The 12,634-nt window shown below is 41.9% G+C and overlaps 1 protein-coding gene across 1 annotated transcript in view; it reads right to left on the reverse strand.

Moving 5' to 3' along the window:
• Positions 1-9,703: 9,703 nt before the first annotated feature.
• Positions 9,704-12,634, reverse strand: part of LOC137261641 (secreted frizzled-related protein 3-like) — a 30,899-nt gene continuing 27,968 nt past the window's right edge. Inside the window, exon 5 of the mRNA XM_067799420.1 lies at positions 9,704-11,592. Coding sequence (XP_067655521.1) covers positions 11,553-11,592 — 40 coding nt within the window. The 3' untranslated portion in view covers positions 9,704-11,552. The remainder of the gene's footprint in view (positions 11,593-12,634) is intronic.

Genomic DNA, 12,634 nt, shown 5'->3' on the forward strand with positions numbered 1-12,634 from the left:
TGGGGATAGTGGTGATGGTGGTGATGGTGGTGATGGTGGTGACGATGGTATGGTGATGGTGGTGATGGTGGTGGTAGTGGTTGTGGTGATGGTGGTGGTGATGGTATGGTGATGGTGGTGATGATGGTATGGTGATGATGGTGTTAGTGATGGTAATGATGATGGTGATGGTAATAGTGGTGGTGATGGTGGTGGTGATGGTGTTGGTGGTGGTGATGATGATGGTGTTGGTGTTGGTGGTGATGGTGTGGTGATGGCGTTGATGGTGGTGGTGGTGGGGTGGTGGTGGTGGTGGTGATGGTGTTGATGATGATGGTGGTGATGATGATGATGGTGGTGGTGGTGGTAATGATGGTGTGGTGATGGTGATGGTGATGGTGATGGTGGTGATGATAGTGGTCATAGTGATGGTGGTGGTGGTGGTGATGGTGGTGGTGGTGGTAATAGTAGTGGTAGTAGTAGTTTCAGCAGTTTAAGTAGTTGTGGTTGTAGTAGATGCTATAGTTTTATTTGTTGTAGTGGACGTTATTGTGGAAATATTCGTGGATGTACTTCAAAATTCTGGTTACATCCACAGTATAACCCGATACGCGGCTTTGATAAAAGATATCCTCCCTGGCCATATGCCGCCCACCTCAACCCTTTGTCCAGTGTCCCCGACCTTGAAGATCGAATACAAGTTGAACTGGTACAGACGATTCATTAAGGGGGAAGGAACTCTTGTTGTCCTTGCACGCTGAAGCGACAACAGATTGAAGAACAGAGGAAAAGTAAACAGAGTGAAATAACAGTTTAAGAACGCACACGGGTTAGACTTCTTTCTGTGGTTCCAAGATGCTTAATAATCCTACAAAGCAGAGCTTGTGACAGATATTGCCCTGGGTACAGGTAGTGTTACTTCGAATTTTGAATATACATGCTACTAGTTTATTTAATCCTCATCCAGGTCAGATAATTTGTGCTATTCGTTGTTTAAGAATATGCCTGGTTCTGTTCTTGAATTTATTCTATAGTGTGCATTAATAATGTGGTAGTGGCAGTGATATGTTCACTGCAATCTCTGATGTGTATTGTGCGGGTGATGATGTGTTCACTGTAATCTCTGATGTGTATTGTGTGGGTAGTAATATGTTAACTGCAATCTCTGATTTGTATTGTGTGGGTAGTGATATGTTCACTGCAATCTCTGATGTGGATTGTGTGGGTGGTGATGTGTTCACTGCAATCTCTGATGTGTATTGTGCGGGTGGTGATGTATTCACTGCAATATCTGATGTTTATTGTGCGGGTGGTGATGTGTTCACTGCAATCTCTGATGTGGATTGTCCGGGTAGTGATATGTTCACTGCAATCTCTGATTTGTATTGTGCGGGTAGTGATATGTTCACTGCAATCTCTGATGTGGATTGTGTGGGTGGTGATGTGTTCACTGCAATCTCTGATGTGGATTGTGTGGGTGGTGATGTGTTCACTGCAATCTCTGATGTGGATTGTGTGGGTAGTGATATGTTCACTGCAATCTCTGATGTGTATTGTGTGTGTAGTGATATGTTCGCTGCAATTTCTGATGTGTATTGTGTGGGTAGTGATATGTTCGCTGCAATCACTGATTTGTATTGTGTGGGTAGTGATATGTTCACTGTAATCTCTGATGTGTATTGTGTGGGTAGTGACATGTTCACTGCAATCACTGATTTGTATTGTGTGGGTAGTGATATGTTCACTGCAATCTCTGATGTGTATTGTGCGGGTGGTGATGTGTTCATTGCAATCTCTGATGTGTATTGTAAGGGTAGTGATATGTTCACTGCAATCTCTGATGTGGATTGTGTGGGTGGAGATGTGTTCACTGCAATCTCTGATGTGTACTGTGCGGGTGGTGATGTGTTCACTGCAATCTCTGATTTGTATTGTGCGGGTAGTGATATGTTCACTGCAATCTCTGATTTGTATTGTAAGGGTAGTGATATGTTCACTGCAATCTCTGATGTGGATTGTGTGGGTGGTGATGTGTTCACTGCAATCTCTGAAGTGGATTGTGCGGGTAGTGAAATGTTCACTGCAATCTCTGATTTGCATTGTAAGGGTAGTGATATGTTCACTGCAATCTCTGATGTGGATTGTGTGGGTGGTGATATGTTCACTGCAATCACTGATGTGTATTGTGTATGTAGTGATATGTTCACTGCAATCTCTGATGTGTATTGTGTGGGTAGTGATATGTTCGCTGCAATCACTGATTTGTACTGTGTGGGTAGTGATATGTTCTCTGCAATCTCTGATTTGTATTGTGTGGGTAGTGATATGTTCACTACAATCTCTGATTTGTATTGTGTGGGTAGTGATATGTTCACTGCAATCTCTGATGTGTATTGTGCGGGTGGTGATGTGTTCACTGCAATCTCTGATGTGCATTGTGGGGGTGGTGATATGTTCACTGCAATCTCTGATGTGTATTGTGCGGGTGGTGATGTGTTCACTGCAATATCTGATGTTTATTGTGCGGGTGGTGATGTGTTCACTGCAATCTCTGATGTGGATTGTCCGGGTAGTGATATGTTCACTGCAATCTCTGATTTGTATTGTGGAGGTAGTAACATGTTCGCTGCAATCTCTGATGTGTATTGTCTGGGTAGTAACATGTTCACTGCAATCTCTGATGTGGATTGTGTGGGTGGTGATATGTTCACTACAATCTCTGATGTGTATTGTGTGGGTAGTGATATGTTCACTACAATCTCTGATGTGTATTGTGTGGGTAGTGACATGTTCACTGCAATCACTGATTTGTATTGTGTGGGTAGTGATATGTTCACTGCAATCTCTGATGTGGATTGTGTGGGTGGAGATGTGTTCACTGCAATCTCTGATGTGTACTGTGCGGGTGGTGATGTGTTCACTGCAATCTCTGATTTGTATTGTGCGGGTAGTGATATGTTCACTGCAATCTCTGATTTGTATTGTAAGGGTAGTGATATGTTCACTGCAATCTCTGATGTGGATTGTGTGGGTGGTGATGTGTTCACTGCAATCTCTGAAGTGGATTGTGCGGGTAGTGAAATGTTCACTGCAATCTCTGATTTGCATTGTAAGGGTAGTGATATGTTCACTGCAATCTCTGATGTGGATTGTGTGGGTAGTGATATGTTCACTGCAATCACTGATGTGTATTGTGTATGTAGTGATATGTTCGCTGCAATCTCTGATGTGTATTGTGTGGGTAGTGATATGTTCGCTGCAATCACTGATTTGTACTGTGTGGGTAGTGATATGTTCTCTGCAATCTCTGATTTGTATTGTGTGGGTAGTGATATGTTCACTACAATCTCTGATTTGTATTGTGTGGGTAGTGATATGTTCACTGCAATCTCTGATGTGTATTGTGCGGGTGGTGATGTGTTCACTGCAATCTCTGATGTGCATTGTGGGGGTGGTGATATGTTCACTGCAATCTCTGATGTGTATTGTGCGGGTGGTGATGTGTTCACTGCAATCTCTGATGTGCATTGTGGGGGTGGTGATGTGTTCACTGCAATCTCTGATGTGTATTGTGCGGGTAGTGATGTGTTCACCGCAATCTCTGATGTGGATTGTGCGGGTAGTGATATGTTCACTGCAATCTCTGATTTGCATTGTAAGGGTAGTGATATGTTCACTGCAATCTCTGATGTGGATTGTGTAGGTATTGACATGTTCACTGGAATCTCTGATGTGGATTGTGTGGGTGGTGATGTGTTCACTGCAATCTCTGATGTGGATTGTGCGGGTAGTTATATGTTCACTGCAAGCTCTGATTTGCATTGTATGGGTAGTGATATGTTCACTGCAATCTCTGATGTGGATTGTGTGGGTAGTGATATGTTCAATGCAATCTCTGATGTGTATTGTGTGTGTAGTGATATGTTCGCTGCAATTTCTGATGTGTATTGTGTGGGTAGTGATATGTTCGCTGCAATCACTGATTTGTATTGTGTATGTAGTGATATGTTCACTGCAATCTCTGATTTGTATTGTATGGGTAGTGACATGCTCACTACAATCTCTGATATGTATTGTGTGGGTAGTGATATGTTCACTGCAATCTCTGATGTGTATTGTGTGGGTAGTGACATGTTCACTGCAATCTCTTATTTGTATTGTGTGGGTAGTGATATGTTCACTGCAATCTCTGATGTGTATTGTGCGGGTGGTGATGTGTTCACTGCAATCTCTGATGTGTATTGTGCGGGTGGTGATGTGTTCACTGCAATCTCTGATGTGTATTGTGCGGGTGGTGATGTGTTCACTGCAATCTCTGATTTGTATTGTGCGGGTAGTGATATGTTCACTGCAATCTCTGATTTGCATTGTAAGGGTAGTGATATGTTCACTGCAATCTCTGATGTGGATTGTGTGGGTAGTGATATGTTCACTGCAATCTCCGATGTGTATTGTGTGGGTAGTGATATGTTCGTTGCAATTTGTGATGTGTATTGTGTGGGTAGTGATATGTTCGCTGCAATCACTGATTTGCTTTGTGTGTGTAGTGATATGTTTACTGCAATCTCTGATTTGTATTGTGTGGGTAGTGATATGTTCACTACAATCTCTGATGTGTATTGTGTGGGTAGTGATATGTTCATTGCAATCTCTGATGTGTATTGTGTGGGTAGTGACATGTTCACTGCAATCTCTGATTTGTATTGTGTGGGTAGTGATATGTTCACTGCAATCTCTGATGTGTATTGTGCGGGTGGTGATGTGTTCATTGCAATCTCTGATGTGTATTGTGCGGGTGGTGATGTGTTCACTGTAATCTCTGATGTGTATTGTGTGGGTAGTAATATGTTCACTGCAATCTCTGATTTGTATTGTAAGGGTAATGATATGTTCACTGCAATCTCTGATGTGGATTGTGTGGGTGGTGATGTGTTCACTGCAATCTCTGATGTGTATTGTGCGGGTGGTGATGTGTTCACTGCAATCTCTGATGTGGATTTTGCGGGTAGTGATGTGTTCACTGCAATCTCTGATTTGTATTGTGCGGGTAGTGATATGTTCACTGCAATCTCTGATGTGGATTGTGTGGGTGGTGATGTGTTGACTGCAATCTCTGATGTCGATTGTGCGGGTAGTGATATGTTCACTGCAGTCTCTGATTTGCATTGTAAGGGTAGTGAAATGTTCACTGCAATCTCTGATGTGGATTGTGTGGGTAGTGATATGTTCACTGCAATCTCTGATTTGTATTTTGTGTGTAGTGATATGTTCGCTGCAATTTCTGATGTGTGTTATGTGGGTAGTGATATGTTCGCTGCAATCACTGATTTGTATTGTGTGGGTAGTGATATGTTCACTGCAATCTCTGATTTGTATTGTGTGGGTAGTGATGTGTTCATTGCAATCTCTGATTTGTATTGTGTGGGTAGTGATATGTACACTGCAATCTCTGATGTGTATTGTGTGGGTAGTGACATGTTCACTGCAATCTCTGATTTGTATTGTGTGGGTAGTGATATGTTCACTGCAATCTCTGATGTGTATTGTGCGGGTGGTGATGTGTTCACTGCAATCTCTGATGTGTATTGTGCGGGTGGTTTTGTGTTCACTGTAATCTCTGATGTGTATTGTGTGGGTAGTAATATGTTCACTGCAATCTCTGATTTGTATTGAAAGGGTAGTAATATGTTCACTGCAATCTCTGATGTGGATTGTGTGGGTGGTGATGTGTTCACTGCAATCTCTGATGTGTATTGTGCGGGTAGTGATGTGTTCACTGTAATCTCTGATGTGTATTGTGTGGGTAGTAATATGTTAACTGCAATCTCTGATTTGTATTGTGTGGGTAGTGATATGTTCACTGCAGTCTCTGATTTGTGTTGTAAGGGTAGTGATATGTTCACTGCAATCTCTGATGTGGATTGTGTGGGTGGTGATGTGTTCACTGCAATCTCCGATGTGGATTGTGCGGGTAGTGATATGTTCACTGCAATCTCTGATTTGCATTGTAAGGGTAGTGATATGTTCACTGCAATCTCTGATGTGGATTGTGTGGGTAGTGATATGTTCACTGTAATCTCTGATGTGTATTGTGTGTGTAGTGATATGTTCGCTGCAATTTCTGATGTGTATTGTGTGGGTAGTGATATGTTCGCTGCAATCACTGATTTGTATTGTGTGGGTAGTGACATGTTCACTGCAATGTCTGATTTGTATTGTGTGGGTAGTGATATGTTCACTGCAATCTCTGATGTGTATTGTGCGGGTGGTGATGTGTTCATTGCAATCTCTGATGTGTATTGTGCGGGTGGTGATGTGTTCACTGTAATCTCTGATGTGTATTGTGTGGGTAGTAATATGTTCACTGCAATCTCGGATTTGTATTGTAAGGGTAATGATATGTTCACTGCAATCTCTGATGTGGATTGTGTGGGTGGTGATGTGTTCACTGCAATCTCTGATGTGTATTGTACGGGTGGTGATGTGTTCACTGCAATCTCTGATGTGGATTTTGCGGGTAGTGATATGTTCACTGCAATCTCTGATTTGTATTGTAAGGGTAGTGATATGTTCACTGCAATCTCTGATGTGGATTGTGTGGGTGGTGATGTGTTCACTGCAATCTCTGATGTGGATTGTGCGGGTAGTGATATGTTCACTGCAGTCTCTGATTTGCATTGTAAGGGTAGTGATATGTTCACTGCAATCTCTGATGTGGATTGTGTGGGTAGTGATATGTTCACTGCAATCTCTGATTTGTATTGTGTGTGTAGTGATATGTTCGCTGCAATTTCTGATGTGTGTTATGTGGGTAGTGATATGTTCGCTGCAATCACTGATTTGTATTGTGTGGGTAGTGATATGTTCACTGCAATCTCTGATTTGTATTGTGTGGGTAGTTATGTGTTCACTACAATCTCTGATTTGTATTGTGTGGGTAGTGATATGTTCACTGCAATCTCTGATTTGTATTGTGTGGGTAGTAATATGTTCACTGCAATCTCTGATTTGTATTGTAAGGGTAGTGATATGTTCACTGCAATCTCTGATGTGGATTGTGTGGGTGGTGATGTGTTCACTGCAATCTCTGATGTGTATTGTGCGGGTAGTGATGTGTTCACTGTAATCTCTGATGTGTATTGTGTGGGTAGTAATATGTTAACTGCAATCTCTGATTTGTATTGTAAGGGTAGTGATATGTTCACTGCAGTCTCTGATTTGTATTGTATGGGTAGTGATATGTTCACTGCAATCTCTGATGTGGATTGTGTGGGTGGTGATGTGTTCACTGCAATCTCCGATGTGGATTGTGCGGGTAGTGATATGTTCACTGCAATCTCTGATTTGCATTGTAAGGGTAATGATATGTTCACTGCAATCTCTGATGTGGATTGTGTGGGTAGTGATATGTTCACTGTAATCTCTGATGTGGATTGTGTGGGTAGTGATATGTTCACTGCAATCTCTGATTTGTATTTTGTGTGTAGTGATATGTTCGCTGCAATTTCTGATGTGTGTTTTGTGGGTAGTGATATGTTCGCTGCAATCACTGATTTGTATTGTGTGGGTAGTGATATGTTCACTGCAATCTCTGATTTGTATTGTGTGGGTAGTGATGTGTTCATTGCAATCTCTGATTTGTATTGTGTGGGTAGTGATATGTACACTGCAATCTCTGATGTGTATTGTGTGGGTAGTGACATGTTCACTGCAATCTCTGATTTGTATTGTGTGGGTAGTGATATGTTCACTGCAATCTCTGATGTGTATTGTGCGGGTGGTGATGTGTTCACTGTAATCTCTGATGTGTATTGTGCGGGTAGTGATGTGTTCACTGTAATCTCTGATGTGTATTGTGTGGGTAGTAATATGTTAACTGCAATCTCTGATTTGTATTGTAAGGGTAGTGATATGTTCACTGCAGTCTCTGATTTGTATTGTATGGGTAGTGATATGTTCACTGCAATCTCTGATGTGGATTGTGTGGGTGGTGATGTGTTCACTGCAATCTCCGATGTGGATTGTGCGGGTAGTGATATGTTCACTGCAATCTCTGATTTGCATTGTAAGGGTAATGATATGTTCACTGCAATCTCTGATGTGGATTGTGTGGGTAGTGATATGTTCACTGTAATCTCTGATGTGCATTGTGTGTGTAGTGATATGTTCGCTGCAATTTCTGATGTGTATTGTGTGGGTAGTGACATGTTCACTGTAATCTCTGATTTGTATTGTGTGGGTAGTGATATGTTCACTGCAATCTCTGATGTGTATTGTGCGGGTGGTGATGTGTTCATTGCAATCTCTGATGTGTTTTGTGCGGGTGGTGATGTGTTCACTGCAATCTCTGATGTGTATTGTGCGGGTGGTGATGTGTTCACTGCAATCTCTGATGTGGATTGTGCGGGTAGTGATATGTTCACTGCAATCTCGGATTTGTATTGTAAGGGTAGTGATATGTTCACTGCAATCTCTGATGTGGATTGTGTGGGTGGTGATGTGTTCACTGCAATCTCTGATGTGGATTGTGCGGGTAGTGATATGTTCACTGCAATCTCTGATTTGCATTGTAAGGGTAGTGATATGTTCACTGCAATCTCTGAAGTGGATTGTGCGGGTAGTGATATGTTCACTGCAATCTCTGATGTGTATTGTAAGGGTAGTGATGTGTTCGCTGCAATCCCTCATGTGTATTGTGTGGGTGGTGATATGTTCACTGCAATCTCTGATTTGTATTGTGTGGGTAGTGATATGTTCACTGTAATCTCTCATGTGTTTTGTGTGAATAGTGATCATGTGTTCGTTGCAATCTCTGATGTGTATTGTGGAGGTAGTAACATGTTCGCTGCAATCTCTGATGTGTATTGTCTGGGTAGTAACATGTTCACTGCAATCTCTGATGTGGATTGTGTGAGTAGTGATGTGTTCACTGCAATCTCTGATGTGTATTGTGTGGGTAGTGATATGTTCACTGCAATCTCTGATTTGTATTGTGTGGGTAGTGATATGTTCGATACAATCTCTGATGTGGATTGTGTGAGTAGTGATATGTTCACTGCAAGCTCTGATTTGTTTTGTGTGGGTAGTGATATGTTCACTGCAATCTCTGATTTGTATTGTGTGGGTAGTAACATGTTCGCTGCAATCTCTGATTTTGTATTGTGTGCGTAGTGATATGTTCACCACAATCTCTGATGTGGATTGCATTGGTAGTAATATGTTCGCTGCAATCTCTGATGTGGATTGTGTGGGTAGTGATGTGTTCGCTGCAATCTCTGATGTGTATTGTGCGAATAGTGATCATGTGTTCGCTGCAATTTCTGATGTGTATTGGGTGGATGACATAACGGAGTGTAGCTGAAGTCCATTCACTGCGTTCCCCACTGCATTAGGTAGGGTAAGCGAATGTTTATATGCGGTCTGTAAATAATCGAGTCTGGACCAGACAATCCAATGATCAGGATTATAGACATAGATCTGCGCAATGGAGAACCGATGACATGTGTCAACCACAGCCTGACCACCTGATCCCGCTGGTCGCCCCTAACGACCTGCATGTGTTACTGAAGATCAGTTCAAACCTGGATCTTCACGGGTCCAGTTGAACATAATGAGACAAGAATGGATTATATCTTGTACCCCGAGCTTTGACGAGAAAGTAGAGCACCAGTCGTTGACAACGTTTACTGAATACGAAAATAGAAAATACAAATATGATATTAAGCAAATATACATAACTTTATTTTGTGTTTTCACAACCATGTTATGCACTGACAACGAGGTTACATCAGTGAGACCCCCTGTACATCAATACATTAACCCAACAAGTAACAACCACTAGTCAGTGATCTTGAACATTTCCTTATCAGAGGCAGTTCCGGAGCCATATCGCAAAAAGCGAAGTTAGCCACGCCAATGGCTTCTTGACAACTACCCGAATGCACCGTGTCAAGTCTATTCATGGACAACTACCCGGATGTTCCGTGTACCAAGTCCATTTTTGGAAACACAGGCATTATTCGGCCTGAATACAGCTCTAGATGGAGTGCTGAATACAGCTCTAGATGGAGTGTAAACATTCTCAAACACATAGACAGGAGTAATCTGCATTTGTAATTTTGATATGATTGATATATGGGATTGGTCGAATAGGAATATTTAACGTTTTGACCACGGATACAAGAGGGCCTCTGATGGTAAGCTCAAAATTCTGTAATAATTATTCACCCCTGAGGTCATCGGGTGGTATAATAAGTGCGTGACAAAAACAATACCCATTGAAAAGACGTATTGAACCTCCTGGAGGCAATGACCAAAAGAGGGGAAATTATGATTTTACTGACGCTTCTATTACCTCATCACCCGGGTCATTTTCCTTGTTTTAATCCCAGTGGTGTTTCATAATGTTTACACGCTCAAGGCGGAAATGGGTCTCTCGACATGCGGTGGTCATATTTCAAAACCAACTCGAATCTTTAAAGCGTCACTTTGACCTTATGTCTTACGTGATACTCGGTTTGGGGAGTTTCAAATCCTGATCATAACGGCGCACGTTACAGGGACATATGTTAATAGTGACAGATCTGTGCAGCATTGCTTATGCGACGTCTTGGCTACACTGTCAGTATGTACATAAATCATAAATACGTTACTAAATATCTACGATCATTGACATATTAAAAGTTTTAATCTATTTGATACTGAAGCAAAACTAAAATATACATAAGATTCATCTCGCACAGAAATCATATCACAAAAATATATAAATGATAAATGCGTTTCTCGTTTCAAACATAAAGGAGGATCTGCATTGATAACATATACAACGTATTTACAGAAACTGATCAGCGTATATATATGACAACAACAGGGAAATGTACAATGATTACACAAGCATTCAACGACAGGATAAGCTTCGAAACTCAAGGCAGGTTTTAATTGAATTGCGCACACGGCTATATTTGATATTGTGAACCTCCTACAGTCAGGAACCCTTGAAATCAGGACATTTCTAACAATCTGAGAGAGAGAGAGAGAGAGAGAGAGAGAGAGAGAGAGAGAGAGAGAGAGAGAGAGAGAGAGAGAGAGAGAGAGAGAGAGAGAGAGAGAGAGAGAGAGAGAGAGAGAGAGAGAGAGAGAGAGAGAGAGAGAGAGAGAGAGAGAGGGCGTATTACAAACACGAGTTCACACAAAGGTTCACTTCACGTCTCAAGGAAGCAGCAAGTCGGTTCACGATAAGGAAAACACAAATATGCTGAAATGTGGAGAGACGAACAGATGAAGTTGACGTATTCGTTAAAGCTTTGTGTGACTTAAAGAACTTTAATATAATAACACACACTTCCCTTTTGCTCCAAAACCGTTCGTCAAATACTCTTCACTGACAAAGATCGCATTTACTGCGCTGCTAAATGAATAGACAAAAGTATTTTCATCTCCGTAACGCTATGAAAATATATACACCGTGAAAACCTGTACAAGCGATGAGGTTACATTGTAAAGGAGACAACTCTCATTGTCTAAGGAACATAGAACTATCTTTATGATTTTAGCGCCGCTTCAAACACTGTTGATCACTGCGATAATCGAGATTTTCTTCGATTCATCCGCTTTCTGAAAAGAGAAATAATACAAGAAACTCTGAAGCACCTTATTGAGGGTATTAGCAGAAACTCTCACACAAACGTACGCATCTTAGGAAAAAGATCAGTAGTTCTGAAGTCGTTGAAACACAACGGAGTGCTAGGTGAAAGACAGGTAGTTCCTGCATGGCAATGCTCTTCTAGTGTGGTATCCTATATTATTCGGGACAGATTAATGAGTCTATGAAACTTGCTTGTTTGTATCACAGTCCCTCCCGCTAAAGAGTATGAAAGGCACTGTTCAAAACAGTGTCTTTTCTTATAATGAAGTAAAAGAGTTGACAGATGAACAGTGGGTGGGTTAGTACTGTAGGGCACAATGTTGGCCATGTAGCTGGCTGAGTGAGCAGTTGTGTAGGATGGTGTTTGATTCAGCAGGTGGGTAGGTTGGTGTTTGATTCAGCAGGTGTGTAGGCTGGTGTTTAACGGAACAGGTGTGTAGGTTGGTGTTCGATTCAACAGGTGTGTAGGTTGGTGTTTGAGTGAGCAGGTGTGTAGGTTGGTGTTTCAGTGAGCTGGTGTGTAGGCTGGTGTTTCACTGAGCAGGTATGTAGGTTGATGTCTGAGTGAGTACGTGTGTAGGCTAGTGTTTGGGTGAGCAGGTGTGTAGGTTGGTGATTGATTCAGCAGGTGTGTAACTTCGTGTTTGAGTGAGCAGGTGTGTAGGTTGAGTGATCAGGTGTGTAGGCTGAGTGACCAGGTGTGTAACTTCGTGTTTGAGTCAGCAGGTGTGTAGGGTGGTTTTTGAGTGAGCAAGTGTGTAGGTTGAGTGAGCAGGTGTGTAACTTCGTGTTTGAGTCAGCAGTTGTGTAGGTTGGTATTTGAGTGACCAAGTGGGTTTGCTGGTGTTGACTGAGCAGGTGTGTAAGTTGATGTTTGATTCAGCAGGTGTGTAGGCATGTATTTAAGTGAGCAGGTGTGTACGTTGGTGCTTGAGTGAACAGGTATGAAGGTGGGCCTTGCGTGAGTGCGTTCAGTTGGTATTTGAGTTAGCGGGAGTTACTAAGGTGTAA

This window comes from Haliotis asinina, chromosome 14 (assembly GCF_037392515.1).
Source record: "Haliotis asinina isolate JCU_RB_2024 chromosome 14, JCU_Hal_asi_v2, whole genome shotgun sequence".
NCBI classification, from domain to species: Eukaryota; Metazoa; Mollusca; class Gastropoda; order Lepetellida; family Haliotidae; genus Haliotis; species Haliotis asinina.